This window comes from Aythya ferina (genome assembly GCF_964211825.1).
Source record: "Aythya ferina genome assembly, chromosome: 6".
Taxonomy (NCBI): Eukaryota; Metazoa; Chordata; class Aves; order Anseriformes; family Anatidae; genus Aythya; species Aythya ferina.
In genome coordinates, this window is record NC_140303.1 from 10847348 (window position 1) to 10861795 (window position 14448).

Genomic DNA, 14448 nt, shown 5'->3' on the forward strand with positions numbered 1-14448 from the left:
CTGCCTTGGGCCTTAAAACTTGTGGGAAAACCGTCATTTATTTCTCTTATATCCCAGCACGAGTCCCTCAGAATTGTTCTTCCTGGTGATGACCTATTCCCAATCCCCCTAAAAACATTCCCCTTTGGGGTGATGGGGGGCCTTGCACAGCTCCCCCTGATGCTGTAGGTATTTTTGGGGAGCTGCCGTGGACCCATGTGGCCCCCAAAGCCGGCTGCACCCCAGCACCGCGGAGCTGGTCTCCCTCCCTCATTACGAGCTCTGCGTATGCGAGCAGCGTGAGGAGCAAAGCCAACACTAAGTTAGTGCTGGCCGTGTCCCATACTAATGTTGTTCTTACTATTTCAGTGCCATCTTCCTTATTTCCTCCCTCTCCCTGAACAACTAAATTAATAAGAGTGATTTTTTTTTTTTTAAATACTGTCGTGGAATAATAATCCTGGCAAATTCGTTTTTGTCATTCCCCACTGCTTCTTTTCTCTGTTGCGCTCCCTCCTAATATGCTGTTGATATTTTGTTATAGCTATGCAAGATCACAGCTGTTGTCTGCAAAAAAAAGGGAGTAAAATCACGCTATGTGCTGTTGCCATCCAACAACCATTTTTCTTCCTCCACCAATTCACAAAAAAACAACTCCCCTATTAAGTGCAGGAGCTTACATTTTTCTTGGCTTGTAGGAAGCCCCAAATCCTCGCAGCAGCTTCGGTGAAGCTGCAGGAATTTAAGGAAGCCGAGGCCCCTGGGACAGGCTGGGGCCCCTTCCTGATCCCAGGAGTGACTTCGCACGTGGCAGCAGGTCTGTGGGCATCACCAGCTCCCGTGCTTTGCTGGTCACTTGAGCAAAAAACGCTTTGCCTGGACGTGTTTGGCCCATGACCTTGCTCACTGACCCAATCCAGGGACAAAACCACCGCTGTGGGTCTCATGAAAGGACGCAGAAGTCCTGTTAGGCCCTCAATTTATATTGACAGGGCTGGGATAACTGCTGTTGAGTTTGGCCCTTCTGGGCAGCTTTCCTTGGCTGCCCTTGGTGGCCTCTTGTAACGGGGCTGAAGCCAAGCAAGAATCAGGCTTGAGAAGTGCCACGCTCTCATCAGCAGCACAAAGAGATAAACGAAGCAGAGCTGGGACAGAGATTTGAGTCGCTGTCTCCAAGTCCACATCTCCAATTACAAAATTGATTTGAATCCATCTCACAATCCACATAACCAATTATGAAATTCCTCCTCGACTCCCTGGACTTGTTTAGCTATTGCCCTGTGTACACCTCGTGTCTCTAATATTTCAGAGCATTCTTAAATTAAGCCCAGCTGTAGCCCGCGCAGTTCCAATTAACACATACAGGCTGCGCGATCGCTCTGGCAGGGCCCTGTCGCTCCCCGTTGCCTTGAACAAAGGTTATTAGGGTGGCTGAAGTGAGATTGTGTTAAAGAAGTGAGACGAAAAGCATGTTTTCCCCCCAGACTACAGCATCCGTCTCTCACTCATGAAGAGGTGATGTGTGGCAGTATGCAGAGCACTCCTCTGTCCCTTCCAGGGACACCGGGGTCAATGTTTTCAGTGACCTTAACTCCCTCCTCAGACCAAAAAATAGGACTGGGCTCGCTGGCTTTATTGAAAAAGTTGTTTCTGAGCCATAGCTCTGTATTTCCAGCCACCCCTGCAAGCAGAACGAGCTCTCCTTGGGGAGACCCAGGGGTGATGAGAAACCCAGAGCCGGCTCCCGGAGGCAGGATATAATTAGCTTCCACATCTCTTGTCCTGGAGTCAAGCCTGGAGCACGACCTACCTTGGAAAAGGACAGGTTAAAACGAGGAGGCTCTGAAGTGAGATTCTAAGATGGCAAAAAAGATAAATCAGCCTCCGGTGATGTTTTTTACAACGTCCTTGCCAGATGCTTCAAGCCCCTTAACAGTTGTAACTACTTCTCCACAGGTTTCAATTAAATTCCCTTAAGTACGCAAACTTTTGCTTGTTTGGACCAATACCTACAGACTTGATTGCAATAGCAGATGTTTTATTTTTACCTGCAAGTGAAATCGGAGAGTGTATATCACGGCGATGACACATTTCACATGAAGCAGATGTTTCTATTAATGCCAGAATTGGGTGGAAATTCAAAGGATGCTCTTTGCCTTCTTTTTTTAAATTCTATTTTACCCAATTAAACTGCAACTTGCTGAAGTATTCCAATGAATCACTTCCTCTTTTTTTTTGATTAGCAGCCTCTGAAGGGACAAAAGAATAGCTTTGTATCAGTCTCCCTCAATTAAATGTAAAGTACATCTGGACAGAGTCTGAAGATCCATCTTTCACTGGCAGTTGCAAAGCCATCGACATAATAAAATAATACTCTGATTGGTATTACAAGGCTGCATTTAAATCATTGGCATTCAGGCTCGGAGTCCTTTGCAGGGAGCGCAAGCCCTCCATTAGAGAAAAGCTTAATTTTATACTGTGATCTGTGTAAGATATGCAATGAAAATGAGAGGGGGAAAAAAGGAGCTTTTGCAGAGCTGGAGACATAATAATAGGAGCCACAATGAATGTCTGGGCAGCGTTTTCAGTTACTTATAAACTGCAGGTGTCAAATACATTCTGGAAAGAAGCTGAATTCCAGTTTTAATTACAGTCAGCAGGTTGAGGAATAATTCAAGGCTTGATAAAACCTTCAATCCACAGCAAAACTTCTCCTGCTATCAGCAAGAAGTTTACAGCAAGATGAAGGAGAAAGTGTGACCTCCTTGCAGTAGCTAAACTCTCTGAACTTCTGTATCCCCCTGTAAAATCCTCAACACCTATTCCTTGCATGATGATTTCAGCAAGCCTCAGCATCAAATGGGAACTAAACTAGCAAAACTCCTCTGATGCTTGGGGGGAGAAAGATGTGTCACTCTGCAGCTTCCACCTAAAGTTTCCCTTGGCTCAAATTAGTTTGGGGGGAAGGATGAGGGTGGGAACAAAATCAAATCCCCTGAAAAAAACCCTCCTCTGGTTGGAACTGTGCATGTGAACCCAAAATGGAGTGTCACGTGGGCCCTCCCAGGTCTTCCCAAGGTAAGAATGACCTGGCTGCATTGGCAATCTCTTTTCTTTTACCAGCCACAGTAAATTTGAGCTCCAAGACTAAGCTCATTATGTGCTTTAATAGCACCACATGCACCCGCCCTGACCCAAACGTGAGTCTTTGAGGCCTTGTGGCTCCCACAGATAATGAAATGCAATATTTAACTCTTCTGGCTATTAGTGATTCTGGGGAAAAAAAATCAGGATGTGTGTGCTGCTGTGCTGTACTCAGCTCCTGGGGGTCTGCTGCTCCAAGGTAAGCAGAAGGCTCATTTAAAGCCAGTGGGCAGTCTGTGAACAAGGAACTAATTGTGCCTTAATGCAGGAAAACAGCTGCTGAGCTACCGGGACAGCCACAACGGCGGTGGTGAGGAGGGTCACCGAAATGGAAGCAGAGAGGCAGAGCCTCATGAGAGGGAGGCTGGCAGGGGGGCAGATGCACAGATTTCTGAGCAAGGCTGCTTCTGCTCAGGGGAATGTGACCTTCTGAAGCAAACATCTCCATACAAAAGGATTCAGGAAATAGTGCTGCTTCTATTCTGCTGCTGCTGTAATGGAGAAGCCCTGGCCACCAGCCAAAAGGACAAGGAAGCTGCCGTGGGGTACCAGGAGCCAAGAGCTGCCTGGGAGCTGAGGACTTACCCTAGGTATTACAACGAGCTGTAATAAAGCACAGCAAGACACCAGGGGAAGCAGTGACTTCTAAAAGAGTTATATTTGTACTGCCATAACCCACACATGCAGATAAGCTCTATGTCAGTACCGAAGATGGCCCCACCAAAGGCATACACAACTCGCAGTACACAACACCTACGTCCTCACAACACCCCTGTGAGGTAGGGCAGCACCAGGAACCCTATTTCACAGGAGGGGAACCTGCCAGAACCGAGCAACTTTGCCGTGGTCCTCCAGGAAGTCTGCTGCAGAGCAAGGGGGGGACTGCGGGCTTTCAGAGGGCAGCCACGGGGCTGCTTTTTTGTCAAACAGCCTGAGCTGCCAACAGCTCCTCTGCTCTGCCATGGCCATTTTGGCTGTAAGCAAACGGCCACGACCAGCAGGAGCTAGTGATGTTAACTAAGTGCTCACAGGTATAAAAGTCATCAGACAACAACAACTGGGGACAAAAAACCAACAGCTGTGGAAAGACCAATCTGACTCGTAACCAAATGCTAGTCTTAAGTGCCTACCGTGTTCCTAGTAACAAAATATGTGCATATTTTAAAAGTACTTTAAGAAAATGTGACTTTTTATGCCTGCCATCCTAGAATCATGGAAAACAGGCAGAAACTGAAAGAACCCTGAGGGGTCATGTCAGGTTTTTTCCCCAGCTTCTGCGATCCCTCGCGCTTGGAGCTCTTCAATAGATGGAGCTGAGGGTGCTGGCTTGGCTGCATGTGTCAGAGCTGTCTGATGTCACATCGGGAGCTACATCCACACCATCAGGATCTGCTTGGTCTTTGGCAAAGTTGATGAAAACCTAGAAGTTTAAAGGGAAACATTCAGTATGCGACGGCGTAAGGAATTTATAATACAAATGAATAAAAAAGAGGAATGGTTGTTCATTTGACTGTGAGCCTGGAGAGAGTGCTTGGGAAGGGATTCACACTGGATTTGAGAATTGCAAAAGTTTGGCTTCTATGGCCTAATGTAAATAAATGGATGTACACTCCTCTGCTGCTGAATGGACACCCGGGGATGCAGAGGTAGACGTTCCTGTGCAAAACCTAATTGTCCTGCAGCTCATGTTTCTGAAGTACTAGTGAGCTAATACCCCTGTGTGGTAGTTGGTTTTGATCACAGCGTAATCCATCTATATTATTACTTTATAAACCCATCTGTCTATATATAATTGACATCCATGCATGCACAGCTGCATATGATATAGATAGGTGTACATAATCACACATAACAGTCTCCGTTTGAACAGTACCTAATGAATACATAAAATATTCTTACTGGAACACTATCTGCAATCACATTTGCATACACACAAATCCATGCTGTCCTCCTACAAAACACGACTTGGGGCTTCCTGCTGTTTGTCGGCCCATTTCTCTCACAACCGTGGCCCCTTATTACAACAATATCAAGGACCTCCTTCCCTCCGCCCCCAGATCTCTGTTCAACAGTTTATAGGATTACAGGGCTTGCAGTTTACTCCTGTCTCTGGGGCAGACCGAATATATCGGATGCTGATGCTCAACAGAATGATTTCTTCTGGGTAGGTCCTTATAGCACCCCTTCAGCTGAGACACTTCCTACAAGATTTTGATGGCAGTGGCAATGTTCTTCCAATGGAAAATGAACTTGTGATTAAATACAGTACAGGAAAGGGCAAAATCAAGCAAATTTCTGTGACTGGTGGTAAAAATCTGCCATCACAAGGCCTAGCACTGAGTTCTGGGGTGATTCATAATCCTGTTCTTCATCCATGTTCACAAGACTGCTGAAATCAGCATTGGCAGAGGGAAGAACAGATCCTTTATGCTACAGACAGCTTTCTATGTGCAATTTCCTAGCACCAGCACAGGTATCTCGATGCAGTAGTACTGATAAAGTATCCCCAGGAGGAATATAGATGGAAATCCCTTTCAAAACGTAGTCTATTGTGTGCAGCAGTCCATTATGTGTAACCATCAGTCTACTCCCCTGTTAACAGTTTTAAACGGATGGCCACACATCTTTAATTCCTTACCTCCTCTAGCGTTGTTTGACTCACTGAGAAGTGCCTGATTTTGAAGGCTTCTTTGCTGGCTTCCAGGAGATCAAATATATTTGCTACCCCTCCTGCAGAGACTGGAACGTGGTACTCCACCATGTTGAAATGACGATCCTGCGGGAACAGGAACAATGGGGTAGAGTTAAGAAGTTGCTGCCTGTGTAGAGCAAACAATTTGATGGCTGTCTAGAAGCACAGAGGAGCCAGACAGTGGGAGAATGAAGGGACAGAAGATGCGTTCTGTCTATCTGGTTCCCAAAGGTGAGGAATATTATTGTCTGCTAGTGACCAGTACTTCCCTATTGGGAATTCTTGTACTTTTGTGACAGGGAGATGCTTCACCAGAACTGGAAGTTTGAGGGTCACCAGAGCATTCCCGACTCCAAGTTTGCTGTTGTCATTAATTCAAACATTGGGTTACGGGTGGGATTTGTGACTCAGTTATCTGGTTTTACAGTTATTCAGTTACTGGAAGCACTTGACCATCTCATTACCCACTGCATATAAAGTGCATCTCCTCCATGCAGTCAGGCTTCAGTGGGACAACTCACAGGGGCAGAGGGTCACCTTGCAGCTGCCTTACAGGATCACTGCAGCTGTATGGCTGAGGTTACTTAAGCCATCAAGGAATCTGGATGCTCCAGCCCTTGGGCAATGCTGTTGAGGGCTGTAACAAGTGTGTGAAACCCTTAGACTTTAAGAGCATGGATCTCTGTGTACTGCGTGTTGCAAGATGTCTGCCTTGCAAGGATACTCTTGTGTAACATGGAAAGGCTGAGAAGGCATCCCCTGAAAGCAGTTGTCCTGCTTACCTTCAGGCATGTATTTGGAAAGTGTGACTTCATGAATTGTGTCAGTGTCTCTGTGCTAACTGTGTTGCTATTTAAGTGCATCTTCACAGTGAATCCTCTTCCAAACCTAGGGGAGAAAGAAAATCACAATTAACACAGTAGGAAAGAGAAACAGATAAAGAAAATCCTTTGAGAGTGCTGCACAGCCTCTTTGGGGAAATCTAATGCAGGCAGAGTGCAGCTTGAATGGGGTCAGGGTTGTTAACCTGGAGTGAATCTCAATAAGAAACTGAGCTATTGTGATAACTAACGAAATCAAAGCTCAACCCCAACATGCATTTTACATTTTCAGCAGTGAACAGATTACTTTGGGGAACACATCTCTTGGAAAAAAAGGCTGTGAGAGAGCAGAAAGTGCATTAGTTAACAGAATTTCAATGGTGTAGTAGGGAACATAAAATAGAAAATTGCTTATTTTGATGCCCTGTTAACAAAGGTCTGATGTCCAGAGCCCTCAAAGCTGTGTGCTAGTAACTGCACATGCCAATCAGTAGAAGTGAAATTGGTACACTTTACTGACCTGCTCTTGATATGCTGCAAAGAGCCGATGCACTGAAAACTCCCGTTCACCATAATAGCCAGCCTGGTACAGAGGGCTTCACATTCTTCCATGCTGAAAAAACAACGAAGAAACTCGAATAAGTCATCAAGAAGGCATAAATAAAATAGTTCTTTGGTGATCAGAGAACATTACTGCATCTTCCCTAGAGTACTGAAGTTCTGTGAGTCTACGTGGGCACCCCCATTCAGCCCCAGCAAACCCCCAAACCTGTTACAGCTCAGCGCCCTGAAATTCTGCAAGAAGCAATCAAAATTCTGGAGGGTGGACCTCTCCACACCTCCTGAAGACCCTGAAATTGGAAAGAAAGCCAAACCACCCCTACCTGTGGGATGTGAGTATCACTGAGCATTTGTTCTGCACTTCCTCACTGATGATTTTCCAAAGGTGGCGTTTAGCATTTGGATCCATTCCAGAGCTTGGTTCATCCTATTGGGAAAGACAGGACTAAATGTAAGGCACTCAAGATCTTATCTTCCCAAGGCTTGTCCTATTTTTAGCTGCATCATTAGTGTTACATTTGCTAATAAGGACCCCCAGGTGAGCTGCCAGCGGTACGAATCAGGGAGAAGGATACTCCTGAACTGCACTATGGTTATGGCTGAGACATCCCAGGCTTCCTTCATGCAAAAGCAAGTCAGTTTAAAACTTCCATCCTCACTGCCCTTGGGAGCTGCCCAGCTCTGCTGGTGACTGCGGGGGAAACTCCCAAGCCCCCATCAGACCCTTTATAGGAACTGAGTGCCTGTGGTAACACAACCTAAGATCAACCTGATAAAACAAGTCTTGAATTTCTCTATTTACATAGACAATAAGCCAGCGATGAAAGACAATATATTGTCTCCTGTTTCATGCATTGCTGATAAAATTGATAGCCAGCTTTCCATCACCAAATTGTTATTGTTAAGGGTAATGCGTTACATGAGGCAGAAAAACAGCTCGGGTTCATGCAGCAGTCAGTATGGAGGAAATTTCCCCACCTTCTCTTTTTATTGAGATTTTATATGTTGCAAAACCAGCTGAGGGGCTTGTGTGGTCAGAAGCAAAGGCAGAAGTGTAGGGCTGGATATGTGTTTGAGCAAGGGAGGTTTAAGTCCACTTAGGCAACAAGGTTAACACTGGGAAACCTGCCCAAAGAGCACTGCACACATCCAAAACACAAGTGAAAAACTGCACAAAAAAGATGTATTTCTGCAATGGCGTATCTCATGGAAGAGCTGGAAAGTTTGAAGTGAAAGAAAAAAGGGGAAGACAAATCTAGAAAAAACTGTTTTATGTTCTAATCTTGAAAGTTGCTCCTTTGCTCTCCTATTTATTTGCAGCTTTGGATGCTGCTTTTCTTGCAAGACTACACAAGGTAGTCAATACACAAAAATGAGAGAGAGCTGGGAACAAGGGAAATTTAACTGACAGAGGGCCTATTTTTGATCTCTGAAAGATTTTAACAGAGAAACTGGCACTCACCACTCTCTTATACCCTCAGAGAAAATGTGGGTGCTTGCTGGAATCTAAAATTTCCTTGGATGCACATGTTGTAAGGCTAATTTATTCCATATGGACATTTGGGGAATGTCCTGCAGGCCATGTCTAAGAAGGTTTCATTAGACTGATTAGGATCCCCTGCCAGCCCAGAGATCTGCTCAGTTCCACCCACCAAGGTTCCCATTTCTCACCAGCAGCAGAATAGATGGATTCCCAATGAGAGCCAGGGCAGTTGACAATTTCCTGTTGGTGCCATAACTGCACATAGAGGTGACTCGGTCTTTGTAGGCCATCAGATTCAGCCTGTGGAGAAGCTGGAGTACAATCTACGGGCAAAAGAGAACTGATTTCACAATAGTGCCCAGGAATTAATTACCACACACACACCTACAGTGAAATACTAATTAAGTCAATGTAAAGGCTCTTGATAACAAGAAAATGCTTTAAGTCAAGCCCTAGTGTTACTCACTCCTTTGATCTCTCTCTCTGGGATGCCATGGAGCCTAGCATAGTAATACATGTGCTCTTCTACCGTCAGCAAGTCATCCAGGGCATCTTCCTGAGGGCAGTAGCCAAACAACGACCAGTGTGCCTCGCTGATGTCATTCAAGGACCTGTGTAAGGAAGTCAGCAAGTCAGTTTTAACACACTGAATTAAAACAGCTCTGGAAGAGAAATGCTATGAATTTGCAGACTTTCAGCTTTCAGGCCCTCAGTTCTGCAAAGGAAGAGCTGTGTCTGTGAGCCACAGTGGCTAGTACTTAAGTCTCCAATTACCACCAGCCCTTCAGATAGCATAGCTGCCACCAAGCCCACTCCTGTTAAACAGTGCTTGGAGATGGGTCCTTCTGGCCTCCAGAAGTGGAAGATCTGAGGATCTAGGTGGAATGAATGGAATGAAGTGGAAGAAACACCACTGAGAACAGCAGAGGTATGACAGCAAAATACAACGCTAAGGAAGCAAGTATGCCATATTCAAAGGATTAAGTTCCCTGCCTTTTTCATTTTTGCTCTGCCTTGAATGTTTGGTTTTGTTTCAGACTTTAACTTTTTTTTTTTTTTTCTTTGCCATCCAGCCTTATAAACAGTTTCCAGGCTGATCTGCTCACGCGCCTTCCCCTGAAATCACATCTCCATACCCAGAGTGATCCTGGACCCGCAACCTGCCGCTGGACGCTCCGATATCGCCTGTCAGCATCTTAAAGATGGTCGTCTTCCCAGCTCCGTTCACACCAAGCAGGCCGAAGCACTGGGTTGTGGGAAAGAAAGGTAGAAACGTAACCAGGCTGTATTTATAATGCAGAAATATTGCACTGAGACGAGCGCTCAGTGCAGCTTGTCACTTCTTTCCTCTGGACCCTTGAGCAAGATGAATTGCAAGAGAGGCAGAGATACTCGGAGCGTACGAACGTGATAATGGAGGTTGTTTATGGTACAATATACCGCAGCTTTTATTAGGATCGTTTGTTTAATATGGTGAAGAATCAAGGACGTGTCTCTAATAGAGTCATTCCTTTTACTGCAAGGTGCATTTTTGCAGCGAGCTCATCTGACAGGCCAAATCCTGATCATCTCATTTGTGCAAAACATCCCATTGACAGGAACAGAGCTATTCATAGGGATGAGGTGAGTGAGGTTTGTCCTGTCATTGGTAAAACCTTAATGCGACACAAGATTTTCTTCAAATAATCTCACTAATGCACTACATTAATAAGATTAAGAACTGGCTCCCTGTAGTGCAGTTCAGTATCTCATGCTAAAATCCATGTTTTATTGCTGAGGTTGGAGATATGCAGTTGTGTGTCGCATAAGCAATAACCATTGTGCTGATAATTACTGTTATTTTGCTATCATTATCACAGACCAGCTGATCTGAAAACCCTCGTGTGCTGGGCCCTGTCCAGAGGCTCAGCATCCGTCTAGAGCTCATCCCCACCTCGAGGTCCACGCAGGAACAGTGTCTGTGCACAGCCTGCAGTGATCAGTGAGGAATGGCACCCCAAGCCCCACCAGCACCGGGATGACTTTTGCCAGGAGTTAGAAGCCTCGATGCCTGTTGTGGTTTGGAGAAATCCTCTGCCAGAAAGAACAGTGGCCACACTGCCCATGTGAAGCTGCTGTCTTCCTGCCCAGCCCCACACTGTCCCATCCACAGTTCCTGTTTCTAGGGCCTTCAGCTCGGTGCTTGGTGTCCCAAATCTACCAGGAGCCTTTAGTTACTACTGGAACTCCAAGAATTAACACATAGTAAGTGCAAGGTGAAGGAAGGAAAAAAATATCAGAGCAAAGCAAATCATTCTGTTAGTACTGGGACAGTGGCGAGGACTGGGAGAGAAGATGATGATGGGATTTTGGATCTGTCCCTGTGTCCCTCCCTGTAGCCTTTCCCCCAGCTTACCTCTCCAGCAGGAATCCCCAGGCTGATGTTTTTCACAGCCACGATGCGTTTGTGGGGAAGGTGGTAGATCTTTGTCAGGTTCTGGAGCTGTACCACATCAAAGTCAGCTTTGCCGGACTCTACCCGGTTCCTCTCTGCCTGGACATCCCCATCCTCTTCGGTCACAGGCAGCAGAAGCAGTGCTTTGCCATGCACTCTGTCAAACAGATACCTATGGGGAAGGAACAGGGGCCATTACCCTCTGGAAATCACAGCTAGTAGAGGTCTTGTGTGTTTGGGATACTGAGGAGCCCTCCTGCAAGACCCCAGAGCATGCAAATACACACAGGTATGCAGTTTCTATTCTATTTGCTCCCCTAAGGCATTAAAAAAAAAAAAAAGGGTTCTCTTTCTGCCTCATTTTTTCTCTCATTCAGGAAATACTCTGAGCTGGAGCAGGTCCTGGCCACGCTCATGGTGTGGGGCACAGGTTCTCACTCCTCACTGGAAAAAGATGGGGAGATTCAAACTGAGGAGGATCTCAGTGGACTCACTCCTCTCACCAACCAGCTGAACATCAGCCCACCAAAGCCAGAGCCCTGAAACGGGGGCAACAGGCAGAGCCGGCAAGGATTAGGAAAGGACTCCAGTAACCTAGACCTCTATTAGTTGATCGCTGTGTCAGGGAAAACTTCCTCTGTGTTTGCAGAACATCTCGGAAATTTATGGGCTGAATAATCAACAACGATGGCGCGAGAGCCCAGAATAGATCCACTGAGTGCTGGCTCTGTCCATTCTTACCACGAGGCTCCAGATGTTACTTACTGTAGTACGTTGTTCCAGACCTTCTGAATCAACCTGTCCTGAACTGTCAGACGAATGGCAAAAAACACGGTGCCCTGGATAAACATGGCAAACAGCTTGGATGTGGTCTTGTCCAGCTCAAAGGTTTTGTCAGGGTAGTCCACTCCGTAGGCTTTTAAGAAGCCCAGCAGCGCCTGATCCTGCGACAGTTCAATCAGGCCGTAGCCAAAGCAAAATTGTGGGAACAGAAGGAACACATGCCTTAAGTTTTCAGCAAGATCATGCAAGCCCTGGAGGAAAAAAAAATAAGAAAAAGAAAAAAAAAAACAGCAGAGTCACTGTCTTTATTCATAGAATAAATTCATAGGTTTCACTGTGTGACTGAAGTGTAACAATTACATTGGGATTTGCTTGTGTCTCAGAGCAGAGATAAATTGAGAGCAAAGAGCTCTGGAGACAGCTTGTTTCACAGACACAAGGTCAGAGAAGTCAAGAGGCTGTGATCACCCATAGTAAGCAGCATCCAGTTCCTGGAGCAGCCACCTCACCCGGTGCATGCAAGCAACCAGAAACCCACCCGTGAGCCAGAGCTGAGTCCTGCAACGAAGCTGCACTGCCCAAAATTATTGTTGCTGCACCAACCCACTGCAGAGCATGGACTGTTCCCCAGTCTCACTCCTCTGGAGCGCTGTCCTATCAGGTTTTCTTGGAAAAACATCTCCATAAAACACAAGATTTGGCACTAATAGACATAAAAGGGCTTTTCCAGTTAATTCACTGCAAAAGAGCCAAGTGCACAGCCTAACTGTTACGCACTCTCGTATGCAGAGATTTGGTACATCTCTAGCAGAAGAAAGGATTAGTACACGCTGCAAAGTGGAGGGGCAGTAAATTAGCATGGGGAGAGGCTGACTCCCTGCCTCTGGAGCATAGAGAGATAAAACCAGATTGTATTTTTACATCTCTAAAATCCAGGGGGTTGCTTAGCAAGCACTATCCACCTAGAGAGCAAAATCCAATGCAGCTATCATTTTACAAAGCAATTGCCATTTATGTAAAAGAAAAAAAACAAACCAACATCTAGATATAAGGTGTACATTTTACGTTTTTATCCCACCGATTCCTAGGGATATCTCTATTTAAGAAAAGGCTTGACTTTAGGGAATCATCACTGTCTCAGAGTCATTTTTCATCCTTGCAGGGAGAAGATTGCGTTACAGATCTAGCTGACAGACAGCTGGTGCTGGGCTTAATGCAGCACACTTCACACTCAGGGCAATCAAATCTAGTCATCACTCTCTAGTTTGTACGGCAAGAACTTAGCAATGGTTGAAGTTCCTGTCAACCTCGTATCAAACATCCATGCCCACTTCCTGCCCTTCTCTGCACGGGCAGTTTTTGACCTCTCTTTTTATATTCTTCCCTCTGTCACCATCCTGTCCATCTTTGCTGGGGGAGCAGATTTACACAGACAAGCAGGATTCCTATTTGATTCATGTCCTGTCTACAGGGAAGCCCATGAAGTCCTGCGACTAACATCCTCTGCTTGGAATACCTTACATATCTCGAAACCAGCCAGGTTTAGGACATGATCAAACCCACCAAACTCAACAAGAAGTGTCCTGTCGTTCTGCTCAGGGCTTGCTGTCAGTGGGGCTCCTACCTGGTCTGTGGCCTTTTCCTGGGAGAGCAGAAACACAACCGAGTGTGTGATGATGGTGTTGATGCCAAAGAACAAGTTGACACAGACATAAACGATGAAGGCCATTCCTGTCTCTTTGAAGAACCCAGCCAGCAGGTACATCCATGAAAACGTTGCATATCTATAAATTGCCAACAGCACAAAGAATACTCCACTGATTAAAAGAGCAATTGAAAACCAACAAGTAAAGATCTCAGACAACATAACTGTCTTGGCACGTGACTAGCTTTCCATATTATGGGATTGTAAGGGAGGAAAAATGGCTTTGTATCTGTTAGAATTTGGAGAAGAAGTTTGTGATAGAGGCTTTGAACATGTAGCCCTGATTGAAAGCAGACAGACTGGGCCTGGGGGATTTAAAGCCAGGAAGACCATTTTGCTAACTTTTCTTGAATTTTCCTGTGTTTCTTCTTCCCTTGTTGATTTTGAAATGTTTCCGTATCAAACTTTGCAATCGTTCAGTAAATATATGCTTGCAGCCCAGGCTATCACTGTGAACTTGCATATTTTGTACCCTCACACAGATTTTGCTTTGAATAAAGCAGGAATGACAATAGCTTAGCTCACTGTTCCTGGAAGGAGTCACCACTTCTAAAGTGAACACTGAAGAAGAAAGCCCACGTATTCCTCTGTTGGATCCCAAATCACAGCAGCCTGCAATATCCAGTTCCTCACTCTCATATTTAAATAGCTTCTCACTTACCCGAAGAGTAGCAACAGAAGAAATACTGCCAGTAAGTTATTGTTGTAGCAGAAAGCTGGTATCTGGAAGGATGAAATAACTCCTACTGAGAGTCCAATAGGGACCATAAAAAGTACCTGTACAATGATATTAAAAAGATATTATTAGGATGGTAATTCTTACGCATTTTTCTAGAACGATATGAA

General features: G+C 45.5%; 1 protein-coding gene across 3 annotated transcripts in view; it reads right to left on the bottom strand.

Annotated features, from left to right (window-relative positions):
* Positions 1-3762: 3762 nt before the first annotated feature.
* Positions 3763-14448, bottom strand: part of ABCA12 (ATP binding cassette subfamily A member 12) — a 107948-nt gene continuing 97262 nt past the window's right edge. For all 3 annotated transcript variants that reach the window (XM_084523315.1, XM_084523316.1, XM_084523317.1), the window contains 12 exons: positions 14264-14379; positions 13522-13681; positions 11880-12148; positions 11076-11286; positions 9817-9926; positions 9147-9291; positions 8869-9003; positions 7521-7624; positions 7157-7249; positions 6598-6703; positions 5762-5899; positions 3763-4543 (listed from right to left, as the gene is read on the bottom strand). In XM_084523315.1, the coding sequence (XP_084379441.1) occupies positions 4424-4543; positions 5762-5899; positions 6598-6703; positions 7157-7249; positions 7521-7624; positions 8869-9003; positions 9147-9291; positions 9817-9926; positions 11076-11286; positions 11880-12148; positions 13522-13681; positions 14264-14379 (1707 nt within the window). In that variant the 3' untranslated portion in view covers positions 3763-4423. The remainder of the gene's footprint in view (positions 4544-5761; positions 5900-6597; positions 6704-7156; positions 7250-7520; positions 7625-8868; positions 9004-9146; positions 9292-9816; positions 9927-11075; positions 11287-11879; positions 12149-13521; positions 13682-14263; positions 14380-14448) is intronic.